General features: G+C 42.3%; 1 protein-coding gene across 1 annotated transcript in view; it reads left to right on the top strand.

The window, feature by feature from the left end:
* The first annotated feature begins 6 nt into the window (after window positions 1-6).
* Window positions 7-17,007, top strand: part of SLC49A4 (solute carrier family 49 member 4) — a 65,267-nt gene continuing 48,266 nt past the window's right edge. The window contains exon 1 of the mRNA XM_041409308.1: window positions 7-648. Coding sequence (XP_041265242.1) covers window positions 315-648 — 334 coding nt within the window. The 5' untranslated portion in view covers window positions 7-314. The remainder of the gene's footprint in view (window positions 649-17,007) is intronic.

The raw sequence follows: 17,007 nt of genomic DNA on the forward strand, positions 1-17,007 counted from the left end.
GCGCTCCTGCCCCAGGCTCCTCTCCCCGGCTCCCCGCGGGGTGGCGGCCCGCTGCCTTCCCCGTCCCGCACGCCCCTGCTGCCCGCCGGCGCGGCTCCCTCCCCGCGGGCGGCAGGCTCGGCTCTCCTCCGCGGCGCCGGTTCCCTCCTCCCCTCGCCGGCGGAGGAAGGAGGCGGCCGCCGGCCCTCCCCGACCGCGCATGCGGCAGTGCCGGGCCGGGGCAGCGCTGCCGCGCTCGGGGGCTGAAGTGTGGGTGTCCCATCCCCCGGCCCCGTCCCCTCCTCCCCTGCGGGCCCCCGGCAGCGCCCCCGCAGATGGGCTTGGGCTGGAGCAGCGCGGAAGAGCGGCGGCCCCTCCTGCCGCCGCCGCCGCAGCAGCCGCGGCCGCAGCCGCGGGGGCGGGCGGGGGTCCCGGCGGGGCGGCTGCCGCCGCTGTCGGGCCGCGTGTACGGGCGGCGGTGGCTGGTGCTGCTGCTGTTCTCGCTGCTGGGCTTCGCGCAGGGCCTGGTGTGGAACACCTGGGGCCCTATCCAGAACTCGGCCCGCCTGGCCTTCGGCTTCAGCGGCTGGGACATCGCACTGCTCGTCTTCTGGGGGCCCATCGGCTTCGCGCCCTGCTTCTTCTTCATGTGGCTCATGGACAAGAAGGGTGAGCGGGGCCGGGGGCGGCGGGGCCGGGGGTTCGGGACTCCCGACCCGCTCCTGTGGCTTTCCCCGGGCCAGGCGGGGACGCCGTGGCCGTGTCCCCCGGCGCCGCGGTCCCGTGGCCGGTGAAGGGGACGCTGCCAGACTGGGGACACTCGGGCCCAGTGGCCTCGGCCTTAAAAAGGGTTGCCTAATACTTAAAAGGCATCATGACTGCTGTTTTCAGTGCTCTGCCCAAACGAAGACACATCAAAGGCCATTCACAAGGAAGATACTTAAGCTAAGCGGAATTAGGGCATCTGACGTCGCATGGGAGGTGTGGGACTGGAGGAGTGTGCTCCAGTCCGGCATTGCCATCCTGCTGTTTGACCTGAAGATGGTCGTGATTTCTGGTTACCAGCTGTGAAACAAACACGCATTGATGTTTCGATCAAGTAATGCCATTGCTCAGGGTGGCCATTGCATCTCAAAAGAAGTTCTTCATTTTTAAAAGCAGGCTGGACATGAAGTCGGTGGTTTTCTTTGCATTGTGCTAGGGAGATAAAAGTGCAGGGAACACAGAGAAGTTGCACTTCGGTGTTTCGAAGAGACTACAAGGGAGAGTTTCCTAATTTGTGTTCAGGCCATTGCATCTCCATAGCAAACTTACAAAAATGGTGTTTGTCTCTGGAGAGCTTCTCCAGCATGGTTCCTCTGTGATCACCCAGGGGACTGTTCCAGTGAGGTCAAGTACCTATGTTTACAGATTTCAGCTTTTGGGCCTAAATCCACTGAAGGGATTTCTTTTAATTCCTGTTTAAGCGGACCTCTAAACAGGAGATAGCCAGCAGTGGACCCTTGTGGCTCCTGATCCTAAGTGCTACTTATTCCATTTATTTAGGAATTAATAACTCATTTGTGGGAAAGGAAGGGGAAGAGGAAGGGAAAGTGAAAGCAGGCAGGGAGAAAAGCTGTATTTGAGAAGGCCTGTTTCAAAACTGGGATTACTTTTCCTAAAACTGAAGAGGCATTGGAGGAATAAAATTTACTGGGCTGAAAGTACATTCTCGAAATGAGTCCATGGTGGCTGTACATCTCTCAAGCAGTTTACACTTAAGTTGGCAATATCTGTCTCGGCTGATACATAATAGTGTTGTTAATGATTTTAAAATTAAAGTAAGTTGCTTTGCTTTGTACGGTGAAGACTGACTGCTCATGGCATGAAGGAAATAAAGGTAAATGTGAACCTGTGCTTAGAGAGCTGTCTGTATTTTTGTTTCTACATTTTTTGTGTAGTTGATCCTGAACAAGGCAAAATAACACCAGAAAACTTTTGAAGCAGTTAATGGGAAAAGAAACTTTAGTATTTTGTTCTTGTACATTATGATTAGTAGTGTAGTTGCGGGATTTCTTGGTTTCATGTATAGGTTGTTTTGATGAGAGTATGTATACAGGTTTTTTTCTCATTTCCTTAACTGATTGCTTTGGAGGGTTTTTGTTTGTTTGTTTTTTAAATTCCCCTGTTTGTTGGAGGTGCAGATATGAGAAACCCCTTTGCTCTTGGTTTGTTGCTGTCCTTATTGAGAGAATATTGGTAGGTAACCTGGACAGAGCATCTCAGCTCATTTGGCTGTGTGCATAAGGAGTACATATGGGCACTGGAGCAAGTTCTTTCCAGATCAGCAAATTTTGTGAGGGCCCTGAATGCTTTCTGATATTTGTTTCATGTTGTTTTCTGAGTCTGGGTGGTTCCCACGGACAGCGTGGTGCTGTTCACTTTGGAGGTGATGATGGACTCCTGTCACTTTGTTCATCATGGAGCAGAGAGGAGAGCTACTGAGCCCCGAGTCAGCCATGGGGCACACTTCACTGGAGGCATGTGGGGAGGAGTTACACACTCTGAAGTACGTGTGTTCCAGGAGGATCTTGACTCTGCTGCTTTGAAGCTGTAAAGTTGGTTGAATATGATCTTGCAAGGGTAGTATTTCACTTGCTTGCTGTTACACCAGATTTACTCTAGAGAAGCTACACCATTTACTCTTTGACTTCAATCATTTGTCACTGGAGTTGGCTAGTAAAGGAGCTGTCAGGACAAAATGTATTTGTGAAGTGTCACCATGTAAAACCTGGCAAGTATCAGAAGTATGACACTGTAGATGAGGCATGTCAGAATCTGAGAGGAGATTGTGCTGTTAGATAGTCCTATACTTCACAGTCAGAGGTAAATCTAACTGATAAGTAGCTGCCTGCTGTCACTTAATCTGATATGGTGTTATGATGCTTCAGAAGAAGTTCAGAAGTATTGGTCTTTTTGGTTTTTAGTTGTACATTTGCAGCATATAGTTCACAGCATAAATCTGTATCCATACCAGACTTCTGTTGTGCACTTTGTGCCACCTGCTCCTTTTTCAGTACTGGTTGTAAAGGTTTGGTCACTTTTTTTTTCTTTCTTTTTTCACTTCTTAAGTAATTGTAAGTTGAAAGAATAAATATTCATGAATAGGCATACTAATAGTGCCAAGAAGCATTTCTTGGATCCCGTGATCCAGTTCCATTATAGCTTCTCAGACAACAGCAGAGGAAGAGACAACAGCAGTGTTTATTTTTAGTGAGAGGTGTGCTAAATAAGCTCTTTTCTTCAATTCTGTACAGAAGAGTTTTAGGAGGGAGGAAATACAATTTTTTTTTTGTTTTCTAACCTCAAAAAGCTTACTGGCCTTTGTGACCTTTTCCCTCGTGGCCTGCTGAAGGTATCTCCTGGATTCCTTCTGAAGGCCTGGTTGCAGCCAGCCCAAGCTAGGCAATTGGGAAATGGCAGGAATATGTTGACTGGGAAAGGTGTACAGATGGTGTCACTTCTGGCTCCCCCAGGAATACTTCTGGCAACTGTACGCCTCCCCAGAGGATGATGCAGAAGGGGTCTTGGTGCCAGAAGCAGCATGACAGAAAGTCTTGACTTACGGCCATTTTCCTATGGATCTATAGGGATATCATGGTTTTTTTTGAAGTTGAGGATGATTTTTCACCAGGAAGGTAGTGATGGTCTTCACAAGACTTCACAAAGAATATCTTACTTGAAGATCTGAGCAGGTTCAGAGAAGACATTTTTTGGAGGGTGTTCAACACTGTTTTAAAGGGTCTTTGAGGTGCTGGAGGAAGCCTGGATTTCACCCATGTCTCTGTAAACTGTGTAAACTGAAAGCTGCTTTGTGTTTTTGCTGAGCTCGTGTCCTCAAAAATACATTCATTTTCAGATGCATAGTGGGGTTCACATATCACAGCTGAAAGTTCTTTGAGGAATGAGCTCTGTTCCTGTTCCTGCCTCCCAACTTCCTCTGGCTGAATTGTGCCAGCCCTTGGGCACTCCTGGGGGTTTCCATGTTCCTTGGCTGCGTGCTGTATAAAGACAGTGGTGACATGGTTCTTAGTCCAATTCTGGGTTGGGTGCATGTTGAAAATCAGCAATTATATTTGCATATGTCACTATGACATACTATTGAGTATGTGCCTTTTTGGGTGGGTTTGAAAACTTTTCTGTGATACGATTAGAGGTGTTGTCTTGGTTGGTTTCTTAGTGAAGAGGGTGCCATGTGTCTTATTTGGTGCATTTGCTTTAGCAATAGGATTAGAGAGTCCTTGTTTAAATTCTAATTATCTTTTAGAGATTTAATAAGACTGAAATTAAATGGGAAATTACTTCAGTGTGCTATTGGGTGGACCCTTGTTGTTTACATGATTAAAATTAGCTACAATTTGTCACATGATGCTTGAGTGTTTATGTACATTTTGTGCCTTGAGTGTTTCATTTCCTGTGAACTGTAAATACAACCACACAGGACTGTTAGGATGTTTATGTGTTTAACTCGAAATCGAAAGCTTACATGCTTCCCTGGATCTGGTTCACCAAGGGGGTTTTATTAAGCTCCTAGTTACAAAGTGAGCCCTAGAAGCAATATATGTCAGTCTTCATTATGTTCCCATATAAGCAAGAGGCAATGAAGAATGAAATAGTTTATGATCATTTACATTAAACAAATTGAACAGAATGGTGATATTTTTCATTAATTTTTGGAATACAGTGAACAGTTTTATATTGAATTTGAAGATGAGACATATTACTTGTAAAAGTGGAATGTAATCTATTTCTTGGTCCTTTTTTTTGAAATTACATATCCTTATGTGCGTTGCATAGACAATCTTAGTAGCTTTATTTTGCTGAAATTGAATTTACACAGCAATGTTATTCTAGTGATTACGTTATGAAGTAGAGGAAAAACTTCAATAATCAGATTCAGGTTTTAATCAAGATTGGCTCATCCATTGACACCATGAAAGTTTTTATCTGTAAGAGTAGTTATTCCTTTCCTGAATACCAAACTCTTTATTTTATTGCTGTCTCCTAAATCATGCATCTTGGTTTCCTACTCTGAAGACATTTGATAGTTCTTTATCTTCCACCTGGGAATTTTGAGATTAAATCCTTTAATGCAGTCTGACAAAATTGTCATGAATACTGAGTACAAGTACAAAATCAGACCTTACTAATACAAAAAAAGTTCTTAATAACTGTTCTCCCTATAAAATAAACTACACATGATGTATAAACAGAATTGTGCATGGCAGCTTTCATGTTTGAAGTTCTTGGATTGTCACTCGGTACTGCATGCATACGCTGGTTTTGCTTTCACGGAACCTTTGGATGCCTCTACCTCACATGTATGGTCACTGGGACACAAGGGAGGTGACTCCAAGTGAACTTGTTTTCTCCTGAGATTTTAGTCTGGGAGGTGTTTGTGAAATGCCTTTGGGTTTATTTTGAGAGATGTGAAAGTGGGTACAGAGAGAAAGCAGGTTGTCGTTCTAGAAGTTAGTGAAAGCATGAATGGCCAAGGGAATCCAACAGGTGGGGATGATTTTCTTAGGTGTTTCCATTACTGGCATTTCAGAGTCCTCTTGTCATGCAGGCTTTTGGACAATGTAAGTATGAATTGGAGCATGTTACTAATAACTTAGAAGAATTACTGCAAGTGTAGTTGCTGATAGGTTCCATTGTTGATATAGATGGATTATGTGAAGTAATTTCCATAGTGGCACTCAGAAGAAAATGGGAGTTTTTCATGGAAGTATTCGTTCTGTCATGCCACAGGTGCTTAACAGAAGGACAAAAGAGGTGACTTGTGAATGTTGAAAGTCTAAGAATTTTCACCTTTGGTAGAGAAATGCATTTTCATCTCCTTTTTGTCATGATCTCAGAAACGGACTTTTCTTATCTCAGATTCATGACTGCAAGATGAGTGAGTGCCCAGTACTTCAAAGTGACCAATTTGATAATTCATGTGCTAAGTTCAAGCGTGAGCCTCAGCTAAAAACATCTGGGATAAGACTTGGCCTAGGGCTGTAAGACTTTAACTTAGTGACATCAAGGCAAAAGGATTTACATGCTTCAACAGTAGAAGTTTTTAGGCATTCTGACTTTGGTGGGTTAGTACAGCCTACAAGAAATCCCATGGGAAAACTTAGAGATTCAAAAATGTGAGTAGAATGGAAAGGGAGCAAGTAAGAAAGGCAAGTATGATGCAGAGATTAGAGAGTAGCCTCATAATAAACAACTGATTCTGCTTAGTATTTATGGTGTGAGGATCCAGTAATTATGATTATTAGAGAGATGCCTCTGCCTGAATTAAGGTGAAAATGAGACCATATGTTCAAGTCTGTAGTACGGCTTTTATTTAACATAAATGTGGGGTAGAGATAGAAATCAGAAAAAGAGACGGAGAAAGGGAGTGACAGATTAAGCAGAAAGGTGTCACTACCCACAGATCCAGACAATATCCCGTTGGTCCTCTTCTTGTCTTCTCAATGCTGGGGGTCCCAAGGTCACTCCAGACTTTTACCATCTATACATTTTAGCAAACAAAGGAATCAGTGCTCTTTTGGCTACACAGTTCTTTTATTCTATTGGTTAAATGATTCCCTCTATTCCAATGTTAATTAGTCCCATGTTCAGTCTTTCTCTTTTGAGTTGGTGGGCTTCCCAACTTAAATGGGTGCGCTATGGTCTCCACCTGCTGGATCCAGTCAGAACTTTCAGCCCAGTTGCTGTGTTGGCTTTCAGTGTAGATTCTTTGTGTTTGTTACCAGTCCAGTGCTCCCCCAGCCTGTTTTTCTCTTCCTAGTCTGAGATAATGGGAAATAGTACCACCTTTATCTTGTCTCAAGTTCCCATCAGGTGGCATAATTTACTGTCCAAATTTCCAGGAATTCATGGAGTCATATTCAAGGGGGAGGGGTAGGATGGGGAGCTTGGTGGTCACAGATGAGCAGTTGCTTCTTTATACAATTTGCCATTGTGGGCAAAGTCCTTAAAAGCTTTTCAGGCTATTATGACCTTTATGTCTCTTACAAATGGCAAAGGTTTTAACTCCAGCAAGAGCAGCGAGAAGCTCTTTGGGATTGAATGAAAGTTAAATGTGAACTTTGGGCTTCAGCTAAGAAAGGAGCCGGGGGAGAATGCCTTGACTCAAGAAGTGGAAGGTGCATGTATTTGGTGAAAATACAAGTGGTTGATGCACTTGAATAAAATAAAAAAGAAGTTTGAAGGAAAATAGCTGCTTTACTGCAGTCTGCTTGTCTTATCCTGTAGACAGCTACTGTATGCTATGAATGGTCCATATTTCATTATCTTGTAAGTGATACTGATCCACACCTATCAAATCCTGTGAAAGGGATTAATTTTCCTATGCTATCAAATCTTGGAAGAAATGAGATGAAGTGTTGCTTTTCATGTGGAGAGATGAAAGAAGCAATTAGCTGAATATAGGTAAATCCCACTAGAGCACGTATTTGATCAGCTTGGTTTTACAAAATTTATTTTGATGAGTTCTGGTGTGCATATTTGTATAGACATACATCAGAAGAGAGAAAAGGAAAACTGAACCAAACTTGGCTTTTGTTGCTGAATTTTATATACTGTGGCTACATGAATTTCTACAGTGTTTGTGCAAGTGCTTCCAGAAGGGAGACTCATTAGAGAATTGATTGGCCCACCCTCCTTGGAGTCAGGCATGCTGCAAAAGACCACTTGATACACAGTGATTAGCAACACAGAGTGCTTTAATTGTGAGCTGGTGAATTGTATTAACTTGATGCTGCTCTGGTTCATCATAGCAATGCTAGCTTGATTCTGTAGTGCTTCCCATACCTCCCGCTGGGCCAGGTTGAGTTGAAAAGCATCAGTTGTGGCTGTAGATAGATGTCCTGTTCTGGAGCTAGGTCTTTCTTTTGGGTGGGGTTCCACCCCAGCTCTGATTGCTGCTGTGTTTCCATACATTCTTTTTGTGCTGCTCTGCTATGCAGCTGCTGTGCCCTTTGCACTCTTCACACAGGTCTTTGCAGCTGTGTAGGGGTACTGGGACAGCTGTTTAAACACCACGTGGTGAAGCATTATCAGGAAGCTGCATGCTTGATTTGAAGGAACTTTTCCATGGTGGAAAGTAAATGAATTCTATTTGCATATAGCTCATGTGACAATGAGTAATGGCCATGTTATCTGGGGATAACGCTCTTGGGCTTTGGTGCACTGCACATGCAAGCACAGAGAACATGGGGTAATGGCCGTAAACTCAAACACAAGGAGTTCCACATCAGCCTGAGGAAGAACTTTATGTTGTGGGTGGCAGAGCACTAGAACATGCTGCCCAGGGAGGTTGTGGACTCATGTCTCCTCACTGAAGACACTCAGAATCCATCTGGATGCATTCCTGTGTAACCTGCTCTGGGTCACCCCCTAGGGGGGTTGGACTAGAGGATCTCCAGAGGCCCCTTGCAACTGTAACAATTCTGTGATTCTGTATGCAACTTGATATACCTTGATGTTGGGCAGTTGATGAATAGGGAAATTATTTACTGGTGTAAAATATGATCCCTTGCTTTTCTTATGCAGCTGCTAACGCAAGCAGAGTTAAAGCACTGAAGCATCCCTGAACTGGGTTAGGACACAGGGTCAGATAGGAAGATATTTTGTCAACAGCAGCTTTTAGAAGTTGACTACAGGGGGTGTAATACCAGGGCAGCTGTGCACTGATACCTCCCTTGTTGTATGCTGACATGTTTTTACTGCTTCTCATAACCTTCTCTTGACCCAAGTTTCTTTCCAATTTGACTGCTTCTTCTCTACTTCCTTCCTCACCTGTCTTGTGGTATGCCCATCTTGTCCTCCTATTTTCCTCTGTTCTCCACTCCTCTTGGTTGAGGAGTAGGAGAGGTTGGATGCAAGAAGTTCAAAGGGCTCAAAGGAGTGAGAAAAACCTGTGGATAGATGAGAAGAGGGAGAGAAGGGGAGAGTGTGGAGAAAGGTAGTGGGTAAAGTATGGGAGGCACAGATGCAGAAATAGGATCTGGATCCAGAGGGCAAGAAGTGCTGAGAATGGGAAAGGTGGAGGAATGAGTTGAGTAGGAGGCACAGGGAAATGGATACTTTGAGGGGCAGTAGGAAATGGGGCTGCAGCAAATGGGGAGGGGGCAGATGCCTGCACAGTCCTGTAGGTCAGCAGCATGGCTTCTGTGAACTGTCTTGAGAGGCGCTTTTAAAACCAGGAGCTGGGAATCTCTTGGAACACAATTGACCTTGTTTGCCTTTTCTTATCTCAAACAAGATCTCGGTGTTTTGCCTCTTCACAGCCAAAGCTCTGAACTCTGCTTGGCTGTCTGTGTCAGCCAGAGGGTGAGTTGGCCCTTCCTCCAGCCCTGCCTCCCCTGAGGTGAGGTGGCCGCAGCTCCTGCTGTGGCTCCCTGCGGGACTCTCCGGGCGCTGCTGACGCAGAGGAGGGCGGCTCCTCCTTCTTGTGTGGCTTTGGTGGTGACAGAGGTCTGGCCTCGTGATGGAGGCACCAGTGGGATGCAGAAGAGGATGTAGCCCCTCTGGCTGGTATCTCTCCCCTTCTGGAAAGCCTTGTGGAAGGGGACAAAAAGTGCTAAAATACTGTTTTGTTTTGCACTGCCTTGCTGCATTTTAAAAACATTGAAATTTTGCCAGTCTCCTTTTTTTCTGGGAGTTTTTAATAGTTTGGCATCCATGCTGCATAAAGGTAGCTGGTACTAACTTTTTAATGTGAATGACAACAATAATTTCTCTATTATCAAAGTCCCCTGGGCTCTCTCATAGGTTTTTATTATGCAAGTAGTAAAGTACTTAGGAAAGTTGTATTGCATTTGTTTTGCTAGCTGTATGTTTATACTGTGTTTATAATCCCAAGCTATTAGTTTAGAATTCTATTAAAAAGAGTAGATCAGCTGTTGTTCTGCAAAAGCTGCATCTATTTCATTTAAAGAAAACTGATATATTTTCTTCAAAGAATTACATAAGATTTATTTTTTTCTATCAGAAGAAACTAAGTATGAACAAAGAAAGACCATTTTCACTTGGTAGTTCTAAACTTACTGTACTTTACTGATTTCTGAATTCTACTAAAAGCACTACACAACTGCATAAATAAAATAATTTTTTTAATTATTTTTAGCAGATGTTGTTTTTAGGAGTTAGTTTCATGTTACATTTTAGGAGTGAAAAACAAGTCTGAAGCAAACACAGAAATGAGGTTCATGACTCTTTAATAAACTTTGGATATTTTCTGCACTGCTGATTTTTCACCTGTGCTTTTTTTTTCTTCTGGTAATAAATGCCTTTCTTGTGGTAAAGGAGCCATGTGAAACAGGGGTATTTGCTTGCCTTTTCAGACAGACAAAACTGTGCATACATAACACAGGTCCTGAAATAATCTTCCCTGTTGTGAAAATTTGTAGTCTGGCTTTGTCTAATAAAAATATTTGGTTTATATAAAATATTTGTTTAAAAACACCCAAGCCCCCAAAACCATGGTCAGTGCTGAGAAGAGCAGAAGTAAATTGAAGAAATATGTTTTGGCAGCTGTTTCATTATTTTACAGATTTTCTTGGAGAGCGTTTGAATTCCACTGACAGCTTGGTATAGCCTTAACTGAGCAGACGAAAGACATGATAAAAAATTCTTTAAGTAGTTTTTTACTTAAAATGATATGATTATATATTATAAATAATATACTCCCAGTGTCAGGGAAATTGTGGCTTGCCTTGCCTTTCTCCCAGTGGTGACATTCAGAGCTGTTCCATCACTTCCTGTCATAACTTTGGTTTTTAATGCTTCCTGCATGCATGTGCTATTGTAGCTCTGTAGCTGTAATTGTGCTGCAGGAGCTTGTGATCACTGCTCCAACTTCCTCAAAAGCTGTAAATTAAGCTTTCTCATGCAGATTTTCAGTAGAGAGGGTTTTTTAGATTTTTCCTGTTTTCAGAGCTGGAGATCTGTGACTCAGCCAGAGGGAGTGATGTGTTTTGAAAGTGAGAGGTCTTCTGCTTTTTGCAAAGAATGCTGGTGTTTTTTTGGAATATAGGTCATCAAATATAACCACAGTTAGAAACTTTTGTTTTGCTTCTTTATTTGTTGATGAGAGCCATCCCTTTTAAATACTTGTGAAAGGTGGTAATGTTATAATTTTAATTAATCACATGAACCTAAAGAATTGATCAGGACCCTTAAAAATATGATGGGTTTAGGACTCATTATAGTGCTGCAAAAGATGTCTTTTAGAATGAACTATGTACCCTAAGTAGTGCCTGATGCATTTTAATGTTCAAGTAACACTGAAACTGTTCACACAGAGAAAATTTGAAAGCTCACTTCAGTGACCTTTCCTATAAGTCACAAGACCTGCATGGATATTACATTAGTGAAGCTCCTGCGGCTCTTTATTTCCCCCCCTCACAGCCAGGATAATAAAAGGAAGAAACCTTGCACTTAGTGTCCTGCTTAGCAAATGCACTAAGCAGTATTTAATGGAGCTGCCAATCCTTGCTGCACGGTTGCTTCTTGATACTCTGTTGAGGCAAAGCAAAATGCCTCTGTGCTTCTTAAAAAGAAGAGTTTCATGCACCATTGGGTGGTGTGAGTAAGTACTGTCAAGGTAACAACAGAACACCTTGCCTGGCAGATATGTGTAAGAGGGATTGGTTTTGCTCTCTGTTGCCACAGGTAAGGCTCTGTAGTTAGTGGTGTGTTAACTGAGCCTGCTGTGCAACTGGGAGTCCTTGAAAGGAGTGGAGAGAGAAAAGAAAGTGCTTCCCTCCCCTTGTGTGATGCTGTAAGTGCTTCAGTTGTTGGTGTTCATTCAGGAGAGTTAGAGCAAAGGCTTCTTGTGTACTTTCTCTCAGCTTGTTAGTGACATCCTTTCTTTGGCTTCAGAGTTAGTGAGGAGCTTTAGCCCCCAACTGCATTATTGGACGTTTTTGTTAATTGCTCTGTGTGTCTCTCTATGTACACACTAGCACGTGCCATTATGTAGATTTAATTTTATCAAATTGCAAAGATGGATTCAATGATTCACCTGAATTTTCATGTTTTATTAGCTACTGGTGTTGAGAGTAGAAAGCAGCTACCTATGGTGAGAGAAGAAAGAATAATTCATATAAGTGTGTGTTAATGTCACAGATTTGGGAAGTACTTCAATAGCTATTTTTTGTTGTATCCCAGCACTGCAATCAGCTCAGGTGAAGAGAAAACCTGATTTAACAGACTTTCTAATGCTAACTGTGAGACTTGCTCCTGCTTCCCTATGTTCATAGCCTGAATAAACCAGGCAGAGGGCAGGGGAAAGAGAGAAAGAGGAAGCAGAAGGGAAGTGGCCTGCCCAATTTCATATGACACGTTGAGAGATGCAGGTCCTGCTCCCCCAGGCCAGTGCTCTTCTCTCAGAGATGCTCTGCAAGCATTAGGGAGAGGTTCATTGCACTTGGATTAGTTGCAGATAAAAGGGATGCTTTCTGCAGTAAAATCTGTAATAACAATAATTGGCTAAAATAATTGGTCTCCTTTGAAACCAAGAAACATATTATTAAAGAATAGGAGATATTCGAATAAAGGTTCTAAAACTGATTCTAAAATCGTCATTTTGATCTTCAGGCAAATACCATTCAGCTCAGCACTTTGTTTATCTGTTCAGGCAAAATGTCAGCCTCTGGATTGCTGAATAGAATTTACAGCATTTGTATAAACTTGCAATGCAGATTTCTAATTTACATATTTTTCCTTTTTTTCCCATTGTTGATGTTCAACTGTTAGGATGCTTCAAAATCCTTCACTGCCATGTGGAAGGAAGCTTCATTACTTGTAAGCTACCTTTCTACTTTGTGTGTATATCCAAAAGCTTGGATTAAGCCTGTTTAGTTCTTAAAACCAGGACTTTTTTATTTACAGTACCAGACTTTTAAATCGCTGCACAAACATTGAAATATTGCTTTGTATTTACATATGTAGTGTGTCACCAACCGTGATTAAATCTGTGGTAGTGGAGCCAACTCTCTAAAGAATTTGCATCATTAAGTCTGTAATAACTAAATGTAGAGGAGTAGAGAGCAGGAGAATTAAGTGATACTTTCCTTGACGTATTTTTGGAGATTGATTATGTGCTTGCCTAATATGCTGGGATAATGTTAAAAGCAGTATAGGTCCACTGTTCACATGGACTTGGCTACATCCATGCAAATGAGATAAAAGCACCCTGCAGCTCTTGACGTGGTTGTTTTAGCTTGTTGTTCTTTCTAACAGGTGCAATCAAGTTCTTATATCTAGAGTAAACAGAAAAATAAGGACTTCAATATGCTTTAGTGAATGTTGGGGAGGGATCTATGTGGAGAATAACTTAAAAACAGGAACAGTATTTACAATACAAACCAGAAGCGAACTGTGCGATTTGACTGTGTACTGGAGTGTCTTGGTTTCCTTACAGTTGGGATGCACATTAAAAAAAGATGCAGCAGCTCAGGAATTGCAGAGTGGTTGTGTCATTGTTGTAATAACTCTCAATTGCATTCTGTTTAGTTTTGTTTCTCACAATTATGTTCTGTCAGCTTCCATATCTGTTCTAGTGGTTATATGTGCTCAGTTATCTCCCTCATGATGAGTGTCTTCTCTGTGAAATACTTGACAGGCTAAATTTTGTGCTTTGAGTCTCTGAGCTGTATTGTGGGTTTTTTTACAAAATTCTTAACTAATCTCAGAATTTGGGAGGGATAGCCTCTTTACAAGGATGCACATGAGGATGTTTATGCAGAGTGCATGTTCTTCATCTGAGAGGTACCCTGGAAAAAAGAAAGCATGTGTATTGGCCCTCACGCTTTCAGTTTGCACACAGCCTTGCTAGGTCTGTCCAACAAGTGCGAGCAGCAGAGATGACTTTATCTTTGGGTCAGATCTGGTTGTTGGCACCCACCTGTCTTCTTGATTTGGCAGGGACTTCCCTGTGGGTTCCCCCCATCAGTGGTGATGACACTTCTGGGATTTTGGCTCTACTGAAATTTTTACCCTGATGAGAAAGTTTGTCCAAATCACAGGAACTATTTTACTTCAACTTGTTGTGTTTGTGTACAGAGTTTGCTTTCTCAAATCTAAATCTTGCAAGTAAATCTATATAGAAATGTCAAACTCCTGCTGATAGCCTTGCTGTTAACTGGGCAGCAGTTGCTGACAGATTCTGTTGCAACAGCTGTAAGATACTATAAAGAGAAATTGCCCCTCTGAAGATCATTACCTCCTACGTCTACATTTCAAGAAATTTCTAGTACATATTTCATATGAGTATCTCAGTCTGCCAACTGTTTGTCAGACAGAAATTGGAGCAGTGTCAGGGGGAATCTGCCTGCAATCCTCCACTGAAAGGTGGAACTGGACTGTGTTGTGGATTAGTACAAAAAAAGATCTTCTTGTGCCCTAGACTGAGGGTTGAAATGTAGCTCTGGGTTTCATTTATTTCAGATAGGTTCTGTATGATAGAGCTTGGTTCTTACATTTTGATGCCAGAAAGATGCTGTCACCTGTCTTGAAGAATGTTTAAATTGAGTTACTTTCATTTTCAGTCAGAAAAAAAAAAAAAAGTACTCAGCTCCTAAATCTTTCCAGTTGAAATTGGGATGCTGTCTTGGCAGTGCCACATAAATCCAGGGAAATGAATGGAAGCACTTGGCTTCAGCTTATTTTAAAAACAGAGGTCTGAAGTGGGGCAATAACAGAAGCATCAGCATCAAGTACTCGGGGAGAAAGGGAGGTCCAGGTTGTGCTTAATAGCACCCAATGAGAGAAGCAGCAGTGAATAGCACCAATGATACCTTGGCCATCAAGCCAGGACTAGAGCATGCTGTAAATGGTGCTGATGACACCATGGTGCTGGGCTCCATCACTGTATGGGCCATTCATTTAAGAGCTGGACTCAGTCCTTGTGGGTCCCTTCCACCTCAGAATTATCTGTGTCTGTCATTTTAGATTAGCTACATAAGACCTGGTAGTTGTTCTCTCTTGCATGCAGTGTTTGTATTTGGTTCCCACTTTTTATTGATGCTGTTCTTGAGAATGTATTTATTTTCCATTCAGTTTCCAAACACAATTTATGCCACTCTGCAATCAAGTGCCTTTGTGGAATCCGAGGCAGGCCCAATATACTGACTTGTCAAGTTTATTTCATGTGTTAGCAGAAAGACTGGGACCACATCTCAGCTATGAAGTATTTTTACATCAGTGAAAAGGTTCTTTTCTTTTGAAAATTGTATTGCTTGATGCAAGGATGCCTCTTCTGAAAGAGGATTGCCACTTATCCTCCTTAATGGCTGTAGTCAATTTGGCAAAGAGCAGGCACAATGCAAGTTTTATTCACTGTGTTTAGTAGAAAGCAAATTTTTTTGGTATTTTAATCATGGAAAAGATAATTGATGTTATGAGAGTAAATGTTGCAGCTATTAGTATAATTCTGCTAGAATTACATTAAAAATCCAAAGATTTCTGGAGGATGGCATGTGTGTGCAGTGCTTTCAGGTTTCCCTGACACAGGGAGCTGTTTAATTAAACATTTTTTAAATTATAGCTAAATGTATAGGGATATATTAAGAAGGGAGAAAAGCCATCATATGAAACAGAGAATTGGTATCTAGCAAAGAAACTCATTTAAAAATAATGCTTGAGCAATAAGGAGGACATTTAAACAAGATATAAAACCAATTCCAAGTCCAGAGAAAAATTGTGGAAGACTTGAAGCTCAATACTTTACTTACTGAACCTAAATGTAAAAGTTGTTTTTTATAGGTTAATTTCATAGAAGGAAACATGCAGGAACTGTGGTTTGTTTTGTAAAGAAGGGCAAAACAATAACTTCTGTTAATTTGCTTTAAATTGTGAGGAAAAGTGCTATTTAACAGTGAATTGTTGAAACAGCTAATGCAATTGGTGAGTTTTAAATTTCCTGGTGTGTTTGGACCAAGACAGACTTTTACATTCTATTTTATCTTAGCTAGACATGTTTTAGTCAAAATTATGGGGAAGTCAAACAAATGCTCTCAGTTCAGTGTCAGAAGGAACAATTTGCACGTTCAGCCTGGTCTTTAAAAACTGAAAAAGTGCAGGAGGATGATATCACTTGTTTCTACTCAGAGCCTTGCTGTACTTGGTACTTGTGAGAACTGATTTTAGTATCTGCAGGGGAAGTTAGGAAGCTCCTCAAATGTTACTGCATGTAAGAGCAGGGGGTGTGGGCTGTATGAGGGAAATCACTGCTGCCATGCCAGGGGAAGGGCTGAATCCTGCAGCCTTTCCTCTGGCCAAACTTCTATTTAAAAAAAGGAGAAAGGTGAAAACTTTTCTGTTCTGCCCATCCAACTGGGATTTCCCCTAGGATGAATGCTTCATTGTAGGGGAGAAACCAAACTCAAATGGTGTGTGCCATGTGTGTGATGCTCTGAGCTGGAAGAGGCTGCTTGCAGTGCTCTGTACCAGTAGTGGGGAACTGAGGGAGCTGCTGTGCTGGGCTCAGGTGGAGGATGTTTAGGAACGCGTTAATCACATTCTCCTGGTGAATGACAAACTAATGAATAAATTGTTGGAATGAGGACAACAGCATTGTTTGTTAAGTTTCTTATTAAACTGGGTATAATAATTCACTCACTGGGTTACAAGTTAGTGTGGGGCATGGGGGGAATGCTTTTTCTTTTCATATACTTTGAAAAGCATCTTGAAAGTAAGGCATGCTGGAGGAGTTGTGGGGGATGAGCACCCACGTCCTGGATGCTCTTGCTTGATGCTCTTGCTGTGAGGGAGCTGAAGAGCAGCTGGGTGCCACTGACAGCTGCTGCCCCCACGTTCCAGCATGGTGGGGTTCTGCTTCTGCTCTGTGCTGGGCTGTGGGTGGTGGGGGATTGTGGCTTGAGACTTTGTTAAGTCTGTAGTAGTGACCAGAATTTGGATTCAGTTGTTTTAAAAAGAAATATGAAACAGCAAATGCAGCATTGACTGCTGAAGTCATAAAGCAGATGG

This window comes from Onychostruthus taczanowskii, unplaced genomic scaffold (genome assembly GCF_017590055.1).
Source record: "Onychostruthus taczanowskii isolate IOZ18803 unplaced genomic scaffold, ASM1759005v1 scaffold10, whole genome shotgun sequence".
NCBI lineage: Eukaryota > Metazoa > Chordata > Aves > Passeriformes > Passeridae > Onychostruthus > Onychostruthus taczanowskii.